This window comes from Juglans microcarpa x Juglans regia, chromosome 1D, assembly GCF_004785595.1.
Source record: "Juglans microcarpa x Juglans regia isolate MS1-56 chromosome 1D, Jm3101_v1.0, whole genome shotgun sequence".
Lineage (NCBI taxonomy): Eukaryota > Viridiplantae > Streptophyta > Magnoliopsida > Fagales > Juglandaceae > Juglans > Juglans microcarpa x Juglans regia.
In genome coordinates, this window is record NC_054594.1 from 5,722,025 (window position 1) to 5,746,032 (window position 24,008).

A 24,008-nucleotide genomic window follows, 5' to 3' on the forward strand; every position below is an offset into this window, starting at 1 on the left:
TTCATATGTATGAGAGAGAGAGAGAGAGAGAGAGAGAGAGAGAGAGAGAGAGAGAGAGAGAGTTTTCTTTCTATCTTTTCTTTTTTCGGGTAGGAAGAGAGGTTTATAATATGGGTACTGCTAGGGCAATCGATATTGGGTCCCGACAGTTCTTACCGATCGAGAAGTGCAAGATACATTTTTTTATTTTGTGTTTTTTTAAGTATTTTTTTAAATCACTTTAAACATTTTTTAAAAAAAAAGAAAAAAAATCACAAACTCATTTAAAAACACTTCATTAACAATTAAAAAAAGAAGAAGAGGAGGAATAGGCCGTGACTTTTATCGGGATGCATCCACCCATCATTTTCCTTATAATATAGCCAAAGCCCGTTTATTTCAGTTTTAAACCATTACAGTATAGCAATAGTTACATGAATATTGCATCCCCATAACGTTCGAGCCTTGAGTACTAATTAAGACTTCTTATTTATGTAGTTATATAGTGGTCTTGATTTTACTTAGTACATACTAGGCAGCACAAAGATACGAACTGCATTTGGTTATGGGTGTACTTGGTCATGTTGATACCCACCATCACCTTTGGAATGGTCTCCGTGGTGGCCTCCATTGTTTTTATGATCATGCTTGCAAGGTTTAGAGCCATCATCACCATCTTTAGGGCCACCAGGCTTTGGGATGCCTCCATAACCATGGTATCCTCCATAAGGGCCATACCCATGGAACAAAACATAGTGCGGGTCTCCATACGGCCATGATCTATATAAAAGAGATTCGCCGTGGTTCTGTTGATCAGAGTTGTAGACATGATCACCTTTGTTTGGCTCATCATATTCCCATCCTTCAGTTCCAACTAGAAATGCCACGAGGAAGAGAACGAGAACGAATGCCGATTTGATAGTAGTCGTTTTAGTGCTCTCCATGGTAATATCTATGTTTCAGTCTCTCTGTTTTTTGCGTGGAAGAGAATGGTTTCAAGGCCAACCAAATTTATAGTGAGAGTTTTGAAAACGATGGGATTTTTTGTTACTTGGTTTGGCAACGAAACTAAATGCTCTCTGCATGCATGGGGCGCTTGGATTGTTATTCATGCAATCAGGTGGCCATGGAAAGATATGCACTTTCATATTGCAGGGCCCATAATAAATTTCATGGTTTTGATATTAAGGTTGGTGTGTATACATATATATGATGGCCTCCATTAATAGAAGTTGTAATGAGTAAATTCATAGGGCTTATGACCCCATGCATCCAAGTGGAATGGCGTGTGATCAGGATTAGAGTACTCATGAAAGTTGAGCAGGCGTCCGATATAGAAGGTTATCCACGGCTGAAGTACCCGCCATTTTATGTGAATTCATAATGTAACACGTAATTACCTCAATCAATGGCCCTTTCCTCATTTAGTTGTTAAGTGAGAAACAACAGTTTATATATATGTGTGTGTGTGTGTGTGTTATTGGTCAGCAATGGGAGCTATCCAGTTTCTGTTTCTTTTTCTTGTGTTCCAAAAGATAACATCCATTGATATGGGTAGAAATGAAGATGACCGCAATCTGCAATATGGCACTATTTAAGCATTTAAATGTTGATGTAATTGTATACTTGACATTAGACGATATAACTTGAATGCCATGGACAGAGTAGAAAAGGGAAAATTGCTGGGCAGAGTGTCATTTTCTTAATAAATATATTGAAATGAAGATAAACCTGTTATGTGTCATTTAATGCATGTAGTCTGTCAAAGATTTTCCAGTGGGGTGAATCCTGCATAAACATTCAAGATGAATACTTTAGTGTCTTAGCAACAAGGATTTTACAAAAACAAACTCACAAACTAACGTAACTTGATATAATATATCATATTATAAGTTACTTTTACTATAAAATAAATTTAACAGATTAGATGAAACTACGTCAGTTTAGTTTGTAAGTCTACTTTTGTAAAATCTGCTTATGCCTATAATACTTCTCAACATTTAATTATGTCTCTCTGATCTCTCTCTGTATTGGACCTTTGCTCTTTTACTATTTAGTGAGACACATGGAGAGGATTTCAAATATCTACAAGTCTCATTATTTCAATAATCGTAATGTAACCTAGTGCGAGCAATCTAATTGGAATGAGGCTCTTATTATCGTTATGATCATCTCTAACCAACTCATGTGAAACAGTGCATGATACAAATGGTGCATTGTCTTGCATGGAATAAACAAAAAGCATCAACATCTCAAGAAACGTGGTGCTTGATGCTAGGGGAATAACATTTGTAAGGGTCAAAGGCGCGCGGCCATGGCCTTCTAAAGATAAAAGAAACGCACGAAAGTTAAAGCAGTAGCCACTAGCCAGGCCTTGACTACCTCTCTTTAGGCTAAAAAAAAAGGAGCAAATCGAAGTGCTTAATTGAGCTTTTAAATCCTCAATCATGAGAATTGTATAAGGGCTTAGAGCAGGAAGTCAGACCAGCATGTGAACACGTTATAGCATTTAGTTGGAGATTGGAATTAGAGCGGAATATCGAGGGTCGTTTATATATAATATGAATGTCGTAGATGACTTATTAATGCCCAAGCTTAATATAATTATTCCAATATCACATAAGGGTGGGATGGGTTTAGCCTTAAGGTCTTTCGGTATGGATGCATTACTAGGTTTTGAAGCTCTTCTAGTATTTAGATGATATTTTATTTCTTGAGCAGTCTCATTTGGAGATTGCAATGTAAGTCTAAGCAATTTTATTTTTAAAACTTTTTAAAATTATAAAAATATCTCTCATAAAATGATGTTTTTTCTTATTTAATAAAGAATCAGCATATACAATCTTTAAGTGGAGACTGAAAATAGAATTTTTCTTATTTCTTTTATTTGTTTTTAATGTTCAATGTCGAGCTCGTTAGGATTAGTTTCATGTATATGAGAGAGAGAGAGAGAGAGAGAGCGCAAAAGCGCCTTTATTTTAATTAGTTCTAAACAATTACATAACACAAACCACATCCATGCATGGTACATCCCCCCATAATGCTCGAGCCTTATATATGTAAGGCTTCTTATTTAGATGGTTATATAGCGGTACGTACTCTTGGTTTTACTTAAAAACACATGCTAGACAGCACATAGACATGATGAACTAGATTAGGTTATGGGTCATGTTGGCCGTGATCATCATGGCCCCCGTCACCTTTGGAAAGGTCTCCATGCCCGCCATTTTTTTTTTTTTTTTGATCATGCTTGCATGGTTTAGAGCCATCATCGTCTTTAGGGCCATAAGGCTGTGGGATGCCTCCATAACCAGGGTATCCCGTAAGGACCATACCCAGGAAAGACAACACAGTAGGGGATCCCATTCCATGATTTAAAGAAAGGATATTCGCCATTATAAGTTGAACCATAGGAGGGCTGGTCATGATTAGAGTTGTAAACCTGATCATCGTTGTTTGCCTCATCAGTCAGGCCTCCTTCAGTGCCCACAAGAAATGCCATCAGAAAGAGAACCGAAACGAGTGCCACTTTGGTATTAGTAGGTTTAGCGCTTTCCATGGTAATGATCTAAGTTTCAATCTCTGCTAATTTTGCATGCATGGAAGAGAAATGCTTCAAGGCCACCCTAGCTAATTTATAGTACTGGGAGTTTTGAAAACGATGGCATTTTTTGTTGCTTTGTTTGGCAACGAAATTAAATGGTCTCTGCACATACTAAAATCAGTATGAAAACTAAATATACAGATATACTCTATACCATGCATATATAATATTGCAGGGCCCATAATTAATTAATTTCATGGTAATTTTGATATTAAGGTTGGCATATATATATATATATATGTATATATATATATTGGATCATGGCCTCCAATAGAAAGTAGTAAGTAATTTCTTAGCTAGGGCTTATGATCCCATCTAAGTGGAATCGATTGTGATCAAATAGGATTAGAGTTGTACGTGCAATGGCTTATGATCTCATCTAGTTGCATGCATCATATCATGCGGAGATCATAGAAGGTTATCCATGGTCTCACGGCTGAAATAATAACAGCTGCCAATTTATGTGAATACATAATGTGACACGTACGCATGCAACCTCAATTAATTAATCCTCGGTTCAATCAATCAAGATCAGATCATACACTTGATGTAATTTACTGCCAAATATTTTCCCGTAAAAGAATGGAAAAAATGACCCCGGTGGAATTCTGGGGTCAGCTCATGATCATCCAATGCTTGAATTAAAATACTAGAAATATGAGAATGGATCGAGTACTGATCTTCCTCTAAAAGAGGAAAGAATAGATGGAAGAGATAGCGTACGTGCGTGTATATATAATCATTTTGTAGAGTCCTCTTGAAGGAAATAATTACATTACTGTTGTGTTAGGCCGAGTACGTACCATCTAATTGAAGAAAGAAATTATATCCCTAGATAGCTACGTCGATAACGTCTGTCTATTTTATCTGATTAAAAGATAGATTAAATAGGTTTGATTTGAAGATCATGTTTAATGAGTAGTTCAATTGGTGAAGTTAGCAAACTAAGGGCGATCAAACGACGTCTTAATTATCTGAAGTCCACAGATAATAAAAATATGAGTTTTACTACAAAAGAAATGATTATTCGTGATGAGTTATAGGTGACAAAATTGACTATTTATGATGAAAATAAATTCATTTTAATAAGAAATTGTCATTTTGGTAGAATTTTCATCAAAAACTCTGAATTGATCTCTAGAACCTATTATCATGAGAACTAAACACCATTTCAACGTCTTTGCAATTTCATCTGGGCTCATGATGAAAATCCCATCATAGCTTCGCTCTTAGCCATGTTGATAACCGATCCAAGTCTAACTTATAGGGGTCAAATCAGTAACCTATAATTTAATTCTAAGATAAAGTCGAAAATCAAGCTAAGAGATAAGGCTAAGAAGAGATAAGGAAAGAGACTTAGACTTCTAAAAGGAAAAGGCTTCACAAGGCAAGTTGGAGTCAATCACTCTAAGAAAATAGACTTCTATATAAAGAGAAGATCTCTACAAATCTACAAAGGCTCCCTATGTAAGGATCATGAGGATGTGAATAGTGTAGTGTGGAATGTGTATGCAGCAGCAGAAATTGGCTAAGTGTGGAAATTGAGAAGCTTTTGGTCATGTGGAACTGAACATCAAAACGGTGCGTTGGGGATATTAGGGAAACGGTGTGCAGCAAGTGAAGGAAGGAGGCATTAAGTGAAATGGTGCGCATCAGTTAAGTAATTCATGAAGGCGGGAACGAGAGACAAAAATAACAGATTGAAGGCAACAGTTCTATTGCAATACGGTATCGTTTTGTTCATTTTCTTCAATGTATAAATACAGTGTAATTTATCAGAATAATTCATTCATCATTTTAGCTTAAAAATTGTTCATTTCTTGTAAGGAGGTTTAAGGTTCCTCGAAAACCTTGTTCAACAATCAATAAAGTTGGTTCTTGGTTTCTATCTTTGTTTGGTGTGAGTTGGGTGTTTTTTGGAAGTTGCGTACTGGTATCTTGCAGTGATACCTTACAAATGGTATTAGAGAGGATGATTCTCTCTTGAAGAATTCTTGGACGGCTGAAGGCACATGAGGGGCGATCAGGGCCCAGGGTGAAGGGAAACAACAAGAAGCGGTTCAGAGGCAATTTGATGACTACAACAATGCAATCCATAGTATTGTTGACAGGTTAGAATAATTTTCTGATATGATTAAATTTTTGGTTGAAAGTCAACCAGTCATTGACAATTTCGATGTGCATGGTAGTGGGGAAGAAAGATTGATTTTACCTCGAGGAGTGAGACTAGAATTTTCTCATTTTGATAGCACTGATCCCTCAAGTTGGATCTTTAAAGCAACTAAGTTTTTTTATTACCATCAAACACCTTTGAATCAAAGATTAGTGATAGCAGGGTATCACATGGAAGGAGAGGCTTTGGTTTGGTACCAAGATGCCTTAGATGGGGGAATCTTTAATAGTTAGGATACTTTCATTAAGGTATTGCAAATTAGATTCAAACCCACTACCTATGATGATCATATGGAGGCTTTAACTCGCCTCAAGCAGACCAGTACAGTTACCATTTATAAGGCTCAATTTGAGTATTTGTCTAATAGACTTAAGGGTCTTTCTTAAAGGCATAAGCTGAGTTTTCTTTTTGAGTGGGTTAAGGGATGAAATTCGATTTCTAGTTAGAATGCTTAATCCTGTTAACCTTAATGCAGCATTTGGATTAGTTAAAATCCAAGAAGAATATGTGGTGGCTTCAAGGAAGTCAACTAGAGTTATGGGTAGTAATTTTGATAGGTACTTCTGGATTGCAATTACTTGTGTGTGAGATATATATAGATTTATATTTATATATATAAAGAGGGGGGGGGGGGGGGGGGGGGGGAGAGAGAGAGAGAGAGAGAGAGAGAGAGAGCACATGATTTTTTTTTTTTTAAATTGTTATATAGGCTAAAGCACATTTCTTTCAGTACTCATCCACATTACCCTACTACTTAGCACGAGCTACATAAAAAGATGACTGAACAACCGCAAACAAAACGCTAAATATGCCCATTCGAGGCTAGTTCATTATATTTATTTAGTTTTATATAAAACCCCATAGAAACATGCATGCATGCATGTTTGAAATGCTGGCTAGCTTCCTTTGGTCATCATGGAGATTTGCGGCCTCCAACTCCATTAATAGCAGCTTCAGGAAAGGGCCCATCACCACCTTTACCAGGGCCTCCGAAACCAGGAATCCCTCCGAAAGGGCCGAAGCCAGGACCTCCTTTGAAAGGGCTGAAACCAGGACCGCCTTTGAAAGGACCGAAGCCGCCATGGAATCCCATCCCAGGAAAGCCACCGAAACCAGGACCGCCTTTGAAAGGACCGAAGCCTCCAGGAAATCTAAAGAAATTCTGGGGGTTGTAGACTTCATCGTCATGATCTTTCTTTGGCACATTCCTTGATCCTTCAGTACTACCTATAGCACTGAGAAATGCTATAAGAAAGATCAAAACGAGAAAGAACGATGCCTTAGTAGTTGTCTTCTCCATAGCAATCTTTATATTTTTGTCTCGATTATGCTAGCTGTAGTACTGTGTCAATGCGCGAGTGACGATAATTGTTCCAACGCCACCCTAATTTATAGTGCAACTCGTGAAAACGAGGGCAGTGTCACTTTTACTTAGTTTGGAAATGAAATTAAATGCATTAGTCCATTAAAATATATCATGAAACTAATTATATTTTAGATGGGCCATGATTTCTTTATATGTTTTGCTTTTAGGTTGTTCTGAATCCTCTAATAGGCACAAATGGGAATAATATTAAGTGATTTCGTTGAAAATATTGACTCCATGGATTAATTAATTAATGAATCTGGTTGTGATGAATTTAATATATAACTTAATTGCTATGATGATCAGATGGCCGGTTAGAAAAGCTTAATTCGGTGCATGCAAATACAAACTCAATTTACAGAATCGAACCATTTTGTCGAGCCTGCATGGATATTTATACATATCATGTATATATACATGTATTCTTAATTTATGAAAATTGTCAACTCAACGCTTTTGAAATTAAATGGAATTAACACAATTCAAACGATATATCGCTTATAGGGACTAATGATATATTTCATTTCTAAATATTATCATTCAAATGATAAATTATTGTCTGAAAAGTATTTACAATTAGAGATATAATAACCTTATATTAATATTCTGTTAATAATTATCATTAATATATATATATGTATATTATAAGAAGCACTAGATTGTGTATTAAAAGTTGAGCGGATATAGTAATCTGGAAAATAAATGCAGATTTTATACTTGCAGAACACTATCTTTAAGGTGATAGTCGTCTCCGTCACTCAAAAGAATTTGCTACTAGATTATAATTGTAATTCACTTCCAAGATATAACAAAATCATCAACTGTAGATAAGAATTATAAAATTTTTTCTTTAGAATTTCTCTACAAAATTGTATATGAGATTGAAAATATAAAAGAATAGAATGCTGAAATTTATGGATTTCATTATCTATTTATAGAGAATAAAATGATACATTGTAAAAGATTACAACACGTACTTCTACTTGCGATTTTTCAACTGGCAGCTATTAGTTTGAAGGGTATAGTATTTCAATTAAAGACGAAGGGGCGTCTTGGTCAAGTGGTTAGGCACCTTCCTTGGGGAAGTGAAGTCACGCGTTTGAGTCTCTGCAAAAGCACTTTCCTTGTGAATTAATTATGAATTATTGCGCACATATTCAAGTGCCTATTTCGCCCATGTGCCTTGCCCAAGCATTGAGCCTCTGTGCCCACACGCAAGCCTTGATCCGCCCAAATATTGGGCCTTTTCGAACGGGCTTTGTGGACGAGCCTTGGGCTTAAGCCCTCGGGCAGGACCTTGTGTCCACTGGTTCGGTTTGGGCTGTGCGCCCCTTGCTAAGGCTATCCCATATTTTGTTAAAATTAAATCATAAAAGATGTAGCTATATATGGAATTTTGAACACTTAGCCCACGTTAAAAAAATGCACGTAATATAACAAGAAGTGCAATGTTCTTTAGAATCTTCTAATTACGTTAATAGGAGTTTGTAACAGGTCCAAGTGGATATCACGTACTTGTCCCAATGCTTTGTTTTCTCTCCATGCAGTGAGTCTACTTTTGGGCAAGACCCTCTTTTTCTTCTTTTTTACCAAGATTGATAATTGGCAAGCGAGGAGAGAGAGAGAGAGAGAGAGAGAGAGAGAGAGAGAGAGAGATGAGAGGTGTAACATTTATTTCAGTACTCATAGATGACATTACTAATTAGCACAAGTCATACACACACAGATATAGATCGAATGACTGAACATCGATCCCCAAAGTACAGCCCATTCCAAGGCTCATTATTTATTTACTTTGATCATGACCACAACATGCATTATATTATCATGCATATATATATATGAGACCATAGAAACATGCATGCATATATGCGCGCATGCATGGTATAGCTCCATTATTAACTAACGGGTTATGGAGATTTGCCTCCAGCTCCAATATCAGCTTTAGGAACATCCCCATCACCTTTTCCTCCGAAACCGGGAATTATACCCCCTAAAGGACCCAAACCAGGAATTCCAAAACCAGGAAGGCCAAAACCAGGAAATCCTTTGGAGGGTCCACCACCAACACCAGGAAGGCCACCACCTGCAAAACCTGGGATCAATCCCCAAAATGGCCAATGAAGAAGGCCTAAGCCCCAACCCCAAAAGAACTGGGGTTTGTAGACCTGATCATCAGCATCTTTCTTTGGCTTCACATGATGATCTGCATGATGATCATAAATATTTCTTCCTCCTTCAGTACTACCATTCAGAAATGCCATAAGGAAGATCAGAACGAGAAAGAGAGATGCCTTAGTAGTTTTCTCCATACAAATCTCTATCTGTCTATATAATTAGCTGTAGTACTGTTTTGCGTAGAGATAATTATTTCAAGGCAGGCTGCTCCCAATTTATAGTGCAACTCGTGAAAACGATGGCACCATTTGTTACTAATTTGGCTTGGAAATGGGAACGAAATTAAATATAATTGGTGTATGCATGCACTTGGTAACTTCGTTTTAATATAAAAGAATTAAATGTGTCAGACTGTGGATTAGATCATAACTGTAACTATAAGTGGAATGATCGAATAGATTGGACTGTGTAATTAAGTAGAGAGGTTGGAGCAGGTGGAGTTAAAAGTTTAGCTAGCTAGCTAGCTATGGAGTCTTATATATTGGCTGAAAAACCTGCAGGTCATTGCACGCGTGTGTGTGTATCATAACCTATTTTTCCAAGCTTCTGCAATATAACATGAACTGTGACTTGCAATGAATGTTAGGCAGATGATCATAAATTTAACGGTTGGTATAGTACCAAAATCTTTGATAAATCGCGATCGAAGGCAAGAAATTCTATTGTGATAAACAGTGCATATGCTAGCTTGGAAAAAATGAAAAGAAAAATGGATCCCATCCATATTCAAGCTGCATGCTGATCAAAACAAGCTATATATTAATTATACCAATCTTAATTCTCATGCGTTTCCTCAAAAAGTACTATACTAAGCGTGTTGAAATTAACAACCTAACCACTTACATATGATGATTTATTGAGATAATTAAAGGGTAATATTTATTATGCATGCATGCATGCATGGTTGTTTGTTTAAAAGTTTTTATTTTTCCAAATGGCAATAGATGATCAAATCATTAAATTTATTGGTGGCTTCAGGAGCCCCATGGATTCAATGTATCAACATGACATTTGCTTTGAAAATGGAATGTTCAGATTGTTTGCAAGTTAAAATCTTTAGCCTTAAAGGAAAATTTGAGCAGCTGAAGCTAGGAGGTTTGTCTTAATTTCATGGCAGGTAGAGAATCCATCGAGTTTACTTACACATTTACTTACAAGACTCATTTTGTTAGTTTTGTTTTTAAATTCAAATTCTGAATTTCAAATTTCATAATTTCTAGCATATCAATAACTGACATATGGAGAAGTAAATTTTTTGTAAGTTTTTCTTAAGTATAAATAGCATTTTTCTATATATATAATTGTTTTATGTGTGCATGCGCATTTTTTATTTACATAAAAATACAAGATTTTCGGAGCAGGCGGGTACATTCCTCATGTTTTAGTCTTTTAGAAGTCAGGGATGCTTGAAGAATGAGATGAGATAAGAATTATATAAATAGTAATAAAATAATTTGTGAATAGTAGTAAAATAGTTTGAGTTAATTATTTATTGACCAGTTTTGGAAAAGGAGAGAGAAAAAGTTGAATAAGAAATATTATAAAGTTAAAATATTGTTAGAAAATAATTTTAATATTATTTTTGTTTTGAGATTTGAAAAAGTTGAATTATTTTTTATTTTTTGTTTGAAAATTTGGAAAAATTGTAATGATTAGTTTGAAAATGTTTATGTTTGAATAATGTTTAGAGATGAGATGTGATAAGATGATATATATTTCCAAACATCCCTAGAAGTCATTGAGTTTGAGGAAGCAAAAATTCTAATCCCTCTACCGTTTTGGAATTGTAATTGAGCTCACTTTAAATTTATGGACATAGATATCGAAAATAGTAAATATTATAGAACTCACTTAATACATTTATTGCTCTCATTTGAGGGAGGTTTTTTCGATAGGCGTGAGTGAAAGTGAAAAAAGTAATTGAGCTTCCTGAACTTTCGCAATGCGACAGTACTGATTGCGTTTGGGCAATGAAATATTTTAAGATATTCTGTAAATAATAATAAAAAAATAATGATAAAATACTGAATAATAGTGAATAGTAATAAAAATAAATAAAAATAAAAATAAAATAATAAATAATAGTGAAATATTCTGAGCCTCAAGTTCCCACAATCAGCTAGCGTGTTGAACAAGTATATCCCTCTAAAACCGCATGTTGATTTTAGCTTCGAGTTTCTGAATGCCATATTTTTATTATGAGAGCTAACTGCCTATCTTGTTCTCAAGTACATGGTTTTGATTCAAAGCAAGCAACGTAAATCAACTTGGGTAATGCAAAACATTATAATTAGATACGTCTGAGTTGTAGGTCGAGTGAGTGTTTGAAATCCATATTATGCAAAGGAGACATTGAAGGGTGATATAAAATCAATCTATTTCCAACATCATATGATCATATCCATATTGCAAAGGATGTTTCTGCGTCGACAAATTAAGGAGAGGTTGCATTGATCAGTCAGAGCCATTGGCACAATGGTCTAAAACTAAGCCGAAAACGGAGGTTAATAGTATCCATATCAAGATTTGCAAATATCAGAAACAAACAAGATACATTTGAGCTTATAAATTAAAAAAGAAAAAAAGAAAATATCAACATAGAATATAACAATTGATTCATAGAGTTTGAGGGTGTATAGGAAATTAATCAAAGGTTCATCTTCCTATTGCTCAATCTAACCAACAATTTGGAGCCGACCACGGCAATCAGTAAGCATTATAAAATGAGTTCAAAAACTAGCTCCTAACAATTTGCAGCAAAATCCCTTCGGAGCAGAAAAATCAACAAGATTTATGTGAAAAAACATCATGATAATCTCAATAAATGTAAAAACTGACCAAACTTTATATCATCTCGCAGGTTTCTTTCTCCACTCGGTGCGTCCTCGATTTATTTCAAGCCCATCACCTGACAATCTCAATAAATGTAAAAACTGACGTGAATCTTCAATGTTTTCTTTTACAACAGCAGAGCCATTGGTTCCATGAAGCTCGGAAACTGCTTTAGCATCCTCGACTGGTTCCATAGTTGTAAGTGAATCGACTATGTCATCATGTTGGCACTCCCGCCTGTAATCCAAGGTAATAGTTTGCAACTCATGGCTATCGATGACCTCTTGCGGCATACTCTGTCACAGAAAGAAACGCATGATAAAGTCAAGTCCATCAAAAGAACATGTTCAGATTCTTTAATCTTCCTACTCGGGAGTATCATATGACCATCCTTGATTCAAAGCACAAACTCATGGTTATCCTTAATTCAAATCATAAACTCATGGGTACTGAAGGCTTTTGAAGTGATTCAAAGCATCATCACATTTAGTTTACAAAATAGATTAGAAATGGACCACAGCAATTCAAAAGAAAAAAAGGAAGTACTGGGTAACTTCTACTAACCTCTAAAACCCATCCAATGTAGGTGACATTATTAACATGCTGGTTCATGTCCAGATCAGCTCTTCTGGGCTGCAAAAAGATCGAAAGTGTACTCAGATCTAGGACTCATAGTTCATAGAATTTAGATGAGCATGATCTTACCACAAGTCCCACTTTGGAAGACTGAGCAGGATCCTCCAGTTTTGGTATTTTTCTCAAGCTACTACTGTTCTCCTCTGGAATTGCCAATCTACAAATGCCAAAACAAGACCGATTTAATATGCACACACACATTCTTTCTGCTGTAGTAGATAAAGTAACAAAAGTAAGCACCACTTCTGTGCAATACCACTGACTTGAAGAATTTATTTTTTGATCAGTAAACAAAAGAGCCCAAGTACACGGGACACATGCAAGAGCGTCACCAATGCATGGTAATCTAGTGATACAAGAAAGTCATGAAAGTTCATGCCATTAAAATCAATTATAACCAGCTCAAGGAGTAAAGTATTCAAAAAGAAAGTTCCAAGTTCATTCATTGACCGCTCACGATCTTCAAAACTTCTTTTGTTCCTCTCCCTCCAAAAACACCCCTTAGGCATAATGGGACCATCTACCAAATTGTTGCAATCTGTGGGTGGGCTACTCTGAAGGCCTCTCCAAGATGCTAGAAGATTGATCGCCATTTTCTGCATTACCCAAGCAAGTCGCACTCTAATAAAGAAGTCATTTTATAGGGATGTAGCAATCTCACAGTGAAGTAGTAGATGATCAATGGACTATTGAGGCACAATAGTGTTTTCCTTGGAGTAGAGGTGTTTCAAAGCTTACCTCTTTCAATCCATGCATTAACTCAGCATATTCTCCTTCGTAATGCATGGGATATAGAAACATAAGCATGTGCTTGCATGTGAAAAGTCGAGTCCATTATGACAAGTGTCTACATATCCAAAACAATTGACTGGATCTTTTCTGATCACTTGATAATTTATGTGACTGGGACAATTTACTTCACTGTGAGATAGTAAGTGGATTGTGTAGTGACCTACTTCAGTCAGGTTGGAATGACTTGGGGGTCATGCCTAGAAGAGTAGTGGAGCTTTTCTATGCTTGGAGAAGGCTAGATGGCAGCCCACAAATTGCAGCAGTGCGGAAGATGGCCCCTATATGCCTTATTTGGTGCATATGGACTGAAAGAAATGATAGAATCTTCAAGGACAGCAGATGGACGACAGATGAGCTCATGAATGTCTCATTCACAATCTTCTCTTATGGACCATACCTATAAACTTTAATGGTCCTAGTCTACATGATTTTAAGAATCTTTTTCTTCTACTAGCTACTAGGCGTCTCTCAAGTGTACCACCATGGTACTTGGGTTGAGCCACTGTGCCATTATTAATAAAAACTTCTAACTTGATGACGATGTTTGCAAAAGATCCCACACAGATATCTGCATGGGACAACCAACCTGATGGTTCAGGAATAAGACCAGATGATAAATATCTTGTCAAAGACATACGCTCAACTCAACCAGAAAGCTACTGCATTCCTCAGCAGACAAATAAAAAAAATGTGATTAAATTAAGGACAACACTTAAATCACATATCCTAGTATCAATGTTACTTTTCCAATCTGTTACTTAGAACTCAAGCATCATTAAAATGTTTATCATTGTAATGACAAATTTGAATTCCCAAAAAATTGCCTTTCCAGCACTGTATGGTAATATATAATGATACATTTGAAAATTTAATTCTTCAATTTACTGTTAATGATTTAGTCATTTTTTTTTATATCAGTGGAGACTAGTCCGTTTATATTAACTACAACCTAATCTCATACTTAGAGGACTCCTTTTGGGTGGGTCAGGAGTTAACATATTTGGCCTCTTCCACCTCTCCTCTGTCCTCTTAAAAAACTAGGCCCAAACAAATCTTTCTATGATTTAATGCATTTCCAGCTGCTTCTGCTATAATTTCAACATGCTCTCTTGCGGGTTGGCTAAGAAAGTTTCCACATCGAGATTTACTGCCTTGTACATAACAGAAGAACAGTATATTTATAGATACCCAGTATATATGCAACTATCTATTCCTCTGCTGCTCAGCACATAAATTAGTTATTTTTAATTTCAATATATTTATTTTGATTTTTTTACTTATCAGTATATAAATATACATATATGTATGTATACATTGATTAATTTTTTCTGGGTATGTATGATGTTGTCAGCTACTTTAAACTGGCCTTGTCTAATCACACATATGACAGAAGCAAGCAAAAGTGTTTCAACAATCAGACAATAGAATATTCCAAGCAAATCCACGCCAAGTTGTAGACATCAATAATGGAAGAGCAAATATTCCATGCACATTTTGCATTTTATGAACAGTAATAAATTATATACTTTTCCGCTGAATAGCTACTATGCCCCTCCATTTTGCCCACTCATGCATTTAATTTTTTTTTAAATTTTTTCTTTTACTTACTGATTAAGGAAGTAACTATTAGTGTATTAGTATTTTTTTATATTTTTTAAAAAAATTTAGAAATGTTAAAAAAATATGAATAAGAAAAATGAAAAAAAATTAAAGAAGTGAATTTTGCCTAGGGGGCACGCCCAGCAGTCACTGCTGGGCGGCACCCTAGCAACACTCCTTTTCCGCTATATATTGGGCCTACAGCAAACAAAAAATCCCTACCTGAGTTCACGAGGACAGTAAACTAAATACTCTTCCCGGACGTCATCACTAACTTTCTGAAGTCGTCTGGTTTCTTGGTTCATCATAACCCACTTGCTGAAACATGAGGTTAACATGACAAACTATGAGAATGCATCTCAAATTAAATAGACAAAGTTAGACATGACGTCAAGTACTGCTAAAAAGTTAAGTTCTTGAGTTTAACTGAAAGCAAATATTCAATAACTTCTGCAAAGGTAATCTATAAATCCAAATAAGATTGATCAACTGATTAACAAAATATTTAGACAATACAAAAAGGAGGAAAAAATAAAGATGGATAACTAATACCAGAATGCCCAACTAACAAGATAAATTGAAAAGAAAATGGAGCACCAGAAGGAACAAAAGAAAAGGGTTAAGAAATTTTCCGGCAAGAAGTGCCAGAAATGGAAAAATGACAGGAGGACGTGTGTGTGTGTGTGAGAGAGAGAGAGAGAGAGAGAGAGAGAGAGAGGATAGAATTTATAGACTAATTGATAGATAAGTTTTGTCAAGGTTCAAAACAACCCTGCAGTATTTCCAATAATCCTCAAGGAAGTGACTCAGGACTTGCATGTCAGAGAAAGGAAGTTTGGATGAAATCTGGTTAATTTTAGTGATGCATATAAGAAAAAAAAAATTCCCCATAATATAAAAAAAGATGCTCTCATTCTATATTGTCACAATATTCATTAACCTTGTAATTCTAGCTTGCAAATGAAAGACGGTAAAACATAAAGAGCAGCGTAACATGCACCTTGTGGCTCTACCAATTACTCGACCAGTAGCATAATCCTTGACTATCCAATCACGTCTGGTTCCAATTCTTCCATCCCCTTGGCACCATGTTTCAATTTCAACTACATCACTCCTATCACATAGACCCATATATTAAAACAAAACTTACTTATCATGTAATAATTCCAGTATCAAAATAAGAAGAAGAAGAAGAAGAAGACGAGGAAAGCTCACCAAGCTGGGTATTTATATATTTCAATGTGCATGCGAGCTGTCACCCATATGAGATTCAATTTCCGCATTGTGGGGGTCGTCGCAAAACCATCGGTCGAATATCCTACACTCTGAGCATGATTGCAACCGACCTCCTGCATCACAAATTTCGAAGGAAATAATTATATTGGTATTTTTCGAGAGAAGCCGGTCATCCTTCATTTAGGTGAAAGGCATCTCTCCACTGTGCCAAGATGAACGACTAATTGCAAAATTGAATCCTTTTTTCTGAAATGGAAACCACAGCTTCATTTGATAGCGCATCAGAGGGAGAAAGAGAGAAAGGGAGAGAGAGAACTTCCTATTTATGGATTGTTGTGAACACAGAGCCAAGTACCCAACTAGCACACAACCCAACGGGGAAATTAAAAGCAGATTAAAATGTTCAAGCATCAATAGTCTCAGTGGGGAGCGAAGTCGAGAAAGTCAACAACAAAGCAAGCAGCATACCGAGTTGAATCCATGCAAGATATCCAGTTGCTAGACCTCAGAAATTTGCCCCAAAAAAACACAATGGACTCGACACTCAATTGCTAACAGAAATGGTGATACGGGAGAGATTTAAAACAATACACAATTGCAAAAAAATAAAAATTCAAAATTTGCCAGTGTCACCCGTAGAAGAAAAACTTTTACAATTCGGATTTTCACAGATGCAAATAAGAGAAAGGTGCAAAATCAACAATACCCAGTTGATAAAATCCCATAAAAAAAACTACCTATAAAAAAAAATCCATAAAAAAAACTACATACGATCTTCAAAATACAAAACTACCACCCGACGGGAATGTGACTGACAACATCAGCAACAAACCCCAAAAATTTAATTTCCCATAAACCACTAAAAAGTTGAAATCAAATGAAACCCAATTGAATGAAATATGTTTTTTTTTTTTTTTTTCTAACCTGCAAGAGATTTGCAATGGTTTCAACAGTAGCAGTCTTGTTGATCCCGACCTCATAGCATCTCACTATGAACTTCTCCTTATAGGACAACCCGTCCTCCGTCAAGCTCCCCAGCCTCAACCGGTCCGCCAGGCTACCCGACCCCGGCACCCGAACCATCCCTACATCCGACCCGACGACCCCGCTTCCACTTCCTACTCCACCCCGGTCCGACAAGACAGCCAGGACCCGAGATTTATACAGATGCCGGCAGGAAACGACGGGGTTTCTCAGGGGAGTGAAAGTAGGCCCGGCCACAGGCCGGCCCAGGAAGCTGCATTGGGCCAGGGCTTGAATTTGATCATTGAGGAGATTGCAAGAGACCTTCAACATCTTCTCTCCCTCTCTCTCTCACTTCCAAAACAAACCAGTTCGTCGGTGTTTTATGTGTAATTTTTACAGCTTTAATTGTTGGAAAGGTTCTGGGGACTCCAGTTTGACCCAGGAAGAGAAGTCGAACATACCATTACAGCATGAGAGAAGGGAACTAGATCTAATTGGATCGGAAGAGATAAAGGAGGCGAGCGGGGGAGTGCGTTGCTATGGAGTTGACCGTATAGGTTAGCGAATGAGAGCAAAGTGGAGACGAAAGCGACTTTATACAGAGCACGTGGTGCCCCCGCTGATTTTAATCGCCGCCTCCTCCACTCGCAACTTGCATTTATTTATAGTTTTAAGCTTTTCTTTGTTAAAAAAAAAAAATATATATATATATATATTTATCACAACTCCCCCACCTAATTAATGGACTTCAAATTTTTAATCGTCCCCACCAATTAAAACAAAAAGAGTTCTATTAAATTAAAAAAAAATTAATATGCCTATATATAAAATATTAGATTTGTAAATTTTATTTAATGAGATTTTTTCATGAATTAAATATTTAACAAACAAGTAATACTATATATAATTTTAAAATGTGTAAATCTTATGTATTTCTTTTATAAAAAAATAAGTTAATCATTAAAAATTAATTTTTTTAAAAAAGAATATGAAAGACTTGTACACTCTAGAATTACATATATTATTTTTCTTATCTTATCAAATATATCAAAAGTCATAAGTTATGTAAGTGTCGCAAAATTTTTTTTTAAAAAAAAATATATATTTTATTGAAAATTTAATTTTTTATGTGTTCTCCAAATTTATTTAATTTTTTCAAAATATAAATAAATAAGATATTTACACATTTTATAACTAAAAATATCACTCTCTTGTTAAAACAACCTCTCACGTGTGCTGGACAAGGGAAGAGAAAAGTGAACCCATCGCCGACCAGCTTCCCCACCGGGCCACCCGTATTGGGCCAGTGATTATCATAACTCAATTCCTTGATCTCTCATTCCCACAACTTTCGAGGTGGCTAACGTGGTAGGTACGTAGGTAGATATATAAGGCGGCTGTCTAATTTTCTGTGCTATTTTTATATTCATGTTCTGAGCCTTTCTGGTTGCAAGCGCATATATCGATGCTGATATATATTTTTTTATTAAAAAAAATAAAAAAAAAGTTTAATAGAAGAAGGAAATTTTTTATCTTACAAAAATCATTTTTATATTAATTCATACCGTTTCATTAAACAGATATTTTATATGTCAATATCGGTATACGATTTAGTGAGCAAATTCGCTAAATGCTTCTGTTAATACTTCTTTTGAGTTTGTTAGAAATTCTTGTTAATACTTCTGTTGCGATCTTTAGATGTTTTGTTGAGATAGGATTTCACAAAATCTTTTCCTTCCGTTTGAGGAAGATTGACAGTTTTTTTTTTTCCACCATCCATTATCTCAAATGTATAACTGCCTTGCAAAAGAAATCTTCCAATATGTTACTTTCGACGACTACATAGAAAGCACTAAGCAGGGCGAAAGTTTGTGTTTTTTTTTTCGTTACTAAAATCTAGACTTCTCTCAACAAATAGAAAATCCTCCAGCTGTTGGTTGTTGGGTAGTTTTCTATAATCTAGGAGGCACATGTGAGATATGTTTTTAGAGGACCAAGTCACCAACGTTCAAGAGGAGATCTGATGCACCGGTTCAATACTGCGAAGGGCTTGAATCTCCTTAAAAAGAGTAAGATTTTCGTGCCTCAGTCTAAGTTGGTTTCGTTTGAATTTTTCAATTCATTGTAATTTTTTATTTTATTACTGTGTATTTTACTAACAATTTTGTTTTTCTCAGCAAGATAAACATAACATAGATTAAAACTAAGTGGTTACAAAAATCCAAGAGTAAGTGGGGGTGGGAGTCCCTAACAATCATTCCAAAGCAAGCAAAAGCAACACCAACACTAAAATAAAAACAAAGAGAGAGGAAAAAAAAACTGGATTATTAAGTCAAAAGATTGATTTAATATAGCCTGATAGAAATGGGCAGTTTATGAACACTGATAAAAATATATAATTAAACTTAACAAACAAGTATTTGTATAATTAATATATCAATGAGGATTCTTCTGCCAATAATGTCTCTTTTTCTTTATCGAGAAGTTCAAAGAAAGAAATTTATGCAATTTGTAAAGCAATTAGGAAGTAGCTAGGGTGTAACTAGGGGTGTAAATTGGTCTGATTCAATCTGGTCCAGTTTGGGGTGATGGACCCATTATTTTCTCTGGATTGGACCGAATATCCATAGAGACTGGACCGGATTGGTAGTTATCGATCTGGTTTGATAGTCTGGCCAAATTATTTTTTATTTTTTGCCTTTTTTTAAATAAATTAAAAAAATTATTTAAATTATTAAATTAAAATTAAGTGAATTATTAATGTGAATTATGTAGCTAACTCATTAAAAAATTATTTTATATGGTCAATGATAATAAATTAGATAAAAATCACATCATTAACTTATATAATTACTATATAAAAATAATATATTATATTATTAAAAATATTTTTTAAATATATATAAGATTTTGGTCCGGTCTAGTCTAAAATTTATAGATCACTAGATCGAGTTTTTTCAATCCACAGTTTATAAAACTGAGACTGACTTGTCTGAAATTCGGTCTAATCCGAACCGAATGGACCGAACTCTTACACCCCTAAATTTAAATAATAACTTTGATTTCTCTGAATGAGTAAGTTGTGCATGCCGTATAATTTACTTCAAAAGAGGGAACTAACTGATCCTAAGAAACCTTGACCATATTCAAAAAATAAAAAACTGACATTGGCACATATATTTAGAACCATATTAAAAAACTAAAAAACTGACATTGGCACAGATATTTAGAGTAATATTAAAAAAATAGAAATGCTAAGGAATCCGTTTTGGGCTCTATTTATTTTGCCTATTTTGCATATTATTTTTTAATATTTTTAAAAAAATAAAAAAAAATCACGATATTATTAAATAATATTTTCTTAATCACTAAGTTAAAAAAAAAAAATTAGGCAAAATAAACGGGAGCCCAAAACGGGCTCCTTATCATTTTTCTTGAAAAAATATTAAAATATAAACAAAATTATATAGATCTCATATTTATTTTTTATTTTTTTTAAAAGAAAGGCGCAAATCTTACACATAACTATACGACCGAATGTGATGTAGATGATGGACCATTCTGTGAAAGTACATAGTTGGATAGGCGGTAGAGGAAGCTAGTGTTTAATTAAAGACAATTCATGACTATGGAGAGAAATGTAAGATATCTAAATAAAAATTGGAAAAAAAAGGTTTACAATAACATGATGTATTTTGGTCATGTAATATGTTTTTTTTTTTTTTTTTTTAATCTCTCTTACAACCTAACATTTCGTATTGCGAATATTACAATTTTAATTTTCACCTATATATAAAGTAGTTGCTCTCACTTAGGCTCCGTTTGGATATATAAATAATTTCATCTCATCTCATTTTATTTCATCATTATAATTTTTTTAAATTTTTACATAAATATAATAAATAATTTAATTTTTTCAAATTTTAAAATAATAATAATATTAAAAATAATATTTTAACAATATTTTATTTAATTTTTAATTTTTATATAAAATTATCTCATTTCGTATTAGTATTTAAATTGACCTTATTTGTTCACTCTGCACCCCTAAAAAAAAGTTTCAATTTGTATTGGCCCAAACTATTTATACTTTTAAGTTTCGCACTCATATATGTATTGTTTTTATATTATTTTTTAATTTTATTTTTTATATTTCCATGATGACGTTTTACTATTTTAGCCTATTAATTTTATATTATTATTAGATTCCTAAACACGTGTCACCTCGCAAAATCGTCATTAATTTAATTTATAAACGGAATATAGAGTCATAGATAGTAAGTAGGAGTGATAAAATAAAATTAAAAAGATAAACTACATGTAAATTAAACCACCTAAGAGCTAGCATTCGATATTTTCAATGATTTAGCCAAAGTTTTAGATAAGTTTGACTAATATACTACTTTTTAATTTTTGATTAATTATTCAAAACTTGAACTACAAATTGTATAAGCCATCTCAATTTTTCTAATAATAAAATAATAATATTTTTTAAATTTTTTATCTATTTCTTTTTTAAATGCTTATTATTTTTATTTTCATAATTTTCAACAATCTACATATTAAAATACATAAAATTTATCTTATAGATTAACTTCATTTTCAAATAAAAAATATTAAAATATATTGAAAATATATTACAAAGGAGTGAGAAATAATATAAAATTCATTTGGCTAAGTTACTTAGCTCATGATCAAATTTACATACCAATGTGATCTAATCCAACGTGGGAAAAGTTCGAGTATGCCTAAGTTAATAAAGATGCTCAGAGTAGTCTAGCCATTGTCAAGTTTAAAATTTGATTAAAAGTTGAGGTTTTGGCTAAAACCAAAACTATTGGAGAGGTTAATCCATATTGAATTATCTATCTAAAAGTCAAAATAATAATATAATAATAGACATTTTAATAATAGTTTTTTTTATATTTTTCAAATACACTCTATATATTAATTAATAATTTAATTTTTACTTAAAATTATTATTTTCCAACTATTTTTTTCCTCAACCTAATTATGCAACAGTAGCCATTGAAATATTTTTAGAGTAAAATATTATTTTAGAGATAAATAGTGACTGACCAAATTTAAAGAAATGGATGGATTTAATGTAGCTCAAAAATGGAGCCTTAGAGTTTTGACTACTCCATTGCAGACCACTTTTGAACTATTTAGCCAAAATTTGGTTAGGCACTGGTATTTGGCTAGTGCCTAGCTCTAAGACAACCAAGCTCCATGCATTAATGTAACACCCGAGCCTAGCGCCAAGTTTATTTATTTATTTTTTTCTACCTATATTTTCGGATTAAGTATATGAAAAAGTCAAGGGAAATTTTTTGAATATTATTTTATGGCGGTTATAATTTTTTAAAACAAGTTGATTTTTTTTCCTTTGAGTTTGAGTCGGGACCTATAATTCACGGAAAAGGCCCACACCCGTTTGTGTTAAACCATGAAAAACCAACTATCAGTAGTTTATGATCACTTTTCCCCACCCTGCACGACTCTACCCCCATGCACGTGCACGTCTCTTTTCCGTTTTCATCTGGTCCTCAATCTCATACATAAGTACGCATTATACGCCTCCTTGCAGAGTTGCCTCCTTCAAGTTCTAGGGTTACACCAGCCCCTGCTTGCCTCCTTCAAGTTCTAGGGTTACACCAGTCCCTGCTTTAACTTCAGCAAGCCGCAGCACCTCCTCCCAGTCATCACAAGAGAACCTAGACTAGCCATCATTTTTTTTTTCTTGCCATACGCAGATCTGCCTTACACCACCACTAGCCACCGAGACTGCCTCCCAAAACGACCTGGCCGTGAATCAGTAACTCACCACGCATGCCCAACGGTTTTAGCCACAACGTCGTAGTCGCCTCCATGTCCAGGCATCACCAAACTCACACACACAACCCAGTTTTCCCACCCCTGATATTTTAGTTTTCTTCCATAACCACCAAGTCCCACAAGCAACAGGTTGCCCCGCACCCCCTTTCTTTCTTGTCTCTCCTTTGCATTTCCTCTTGTTTTTCAATCACGTGTACACACATACGTTTATACCTCCTGCATGTAGAAACTCTCGAAATAGGACTGCCGTCAGCACCTTCACATCCAAACGCTAGCCTTGGGCTGCCTAGCCGTGACCACCAAGCTTCCGTTCAACTCCAGGCTGCATCCTCGCCACCACGGAAGCCCAACGAGTCACCCACCGCACGAAACCAAACCACCCAACTTAGGCCATGTGAAACCCCTGTTTTTGTTTCCCGAAACAGAGCACCGACCCCCTCATTCTCCCCCACCGTAAGCAACGCAAACCCACCATCTAGTCAGTCACGGCCCCAACTTGCTCAGCCGTTTGGTACCACCTTTGTTTCTGCATCATTGAGTGGCAGTAGTTACAGAACAGCCTTATGCCACCGTCGCCCAGCCATGGAAAATCACCAAAGGTAACGCTATGTTCTGCTGCTTTGAAAACAGGGTACTCCCACAATTGGAAACCACCACCACCACATCTCGGGAGAGCCACCGCACGCCGCCAACCCCTTCGCTCCTTACCCCTCCACGTGTGCCTCAGTTTCCCTTGGGTAAGCCCCTGCCGCCGCATGCTTGGTGTAATTCCCGTGTATTTTGTTCATCTGGATTTTGTTCCTATCAGT

General features: G+C 35.1%; 2 protein-coding genes across 3 annotated transcripts; both read right to left on the reverse strand.

The window, feature by feature from the left end:
- Positions 1 to 6,462: 6,462 nt before the first annotated feature.
- Positions 6,463 to 9,498, reverse strand: LOC121248572 (elastin-like). 2 transcript variants are annotated; one of them, XM_041147069.1, is made up of 2 exons: positions 9,125 to 9,498; positions 6,463 to 6,761 (listed from the first exon to the last, which is right to left on the reverse strand). In XM_041147069.1, the coding sequence occupies exons 1-2, from the start codon at positions 9,432 to 9,434 to the stop codon at positions 6,670 to 6,672; spliced, it is 402 nt and encodes a 133-aa protein (XP_041003003.1). In that variant the 5' UTR covers positions 9,435 to 9,498; the 3' UTR covers positions 6,463 to 6,669. The 2 variants fall into 2 exon arrangements, with proteins under 2 accessions (XP_041003003.1, XP_041003012.1); XM_041147078.1 differs by lacking the exon at positions 9,125 to 9,498 and adding an exon at positions 6,828 to 7,113 and having other exon boundaries at positions 6,463 to 6,785.
- Positions 9,499 to 11,892: 2,394 nt separating this feature from the next.
- LOC121238690 (oleoyl-acyl carrier protein thioesterase 1, chloroplastic-like) lies at positions 11,893 to 18,007 on the reverse strand. Its single transcript, XM_041135674.1, has 7 exons — positions 17,320 to 18,007; positions 16,375 to 16,508; positions 16,160 to 16,273; positions 15,382 to 15,477; positions 12,838 to 12,925; positions 12,697 to 12,765; positions 11,893 to 12,428 (listed from the first exon to the last, which is right to left on the reverse strand). The coding sequence occupies exons 1-7, from the start codon at positions 17,689 to 17,691 to the stop codon at positions 12,150 to 12,152; spliced, it is 1,152 nt and encodes a 383-aa protein (XP_040991608.1). The 5' UTR covers positions 17,692 to 18,007; the 3' UTR covers positions 11,893 to 12,149.
- Between the last annotated feature and the right edge of the window lie 6,001 nt (positions 18,008 to 24,008).

Coding starts and splice junctions, on each gene's coding strand:
- LOC121248572 (XM_041147069.1), bottom strand. CDS start 9,434: ATGGAGAAAACTACTAAGGCATCTCTCTTTCTCGTTCTGATCTTCCTT. Junction 6,762..9,124: donor TTTTGGAATTCCTGGTTTGG/GTCCTTTAGGGG, acceptor GCCCTTTCGGAG/GGATTCCTGGTTTCGGAGGC.
- LOC121238690 (XM_041135674.1), bottom strand. CDS start 17,691: ATGTTGAAGGTCTCTTGCAATCTCCTCAATGATCAAATTCAAGCCCTG. Junction 16,509..17,319: donor CCATTGCAAATCTCTTGCAG/GTTAGAAAAAAA, acceptor TTTGTGATGCAG/GAGGTCGGTTGCAATCATGC. Junction 12,429..12,696: donor ACATTGGATGGGTTTTAGAG/GTTAGTAGAAGT, acceptor TTTCTGTGACAG/AGTATGCCGCAAGAGGTCAT.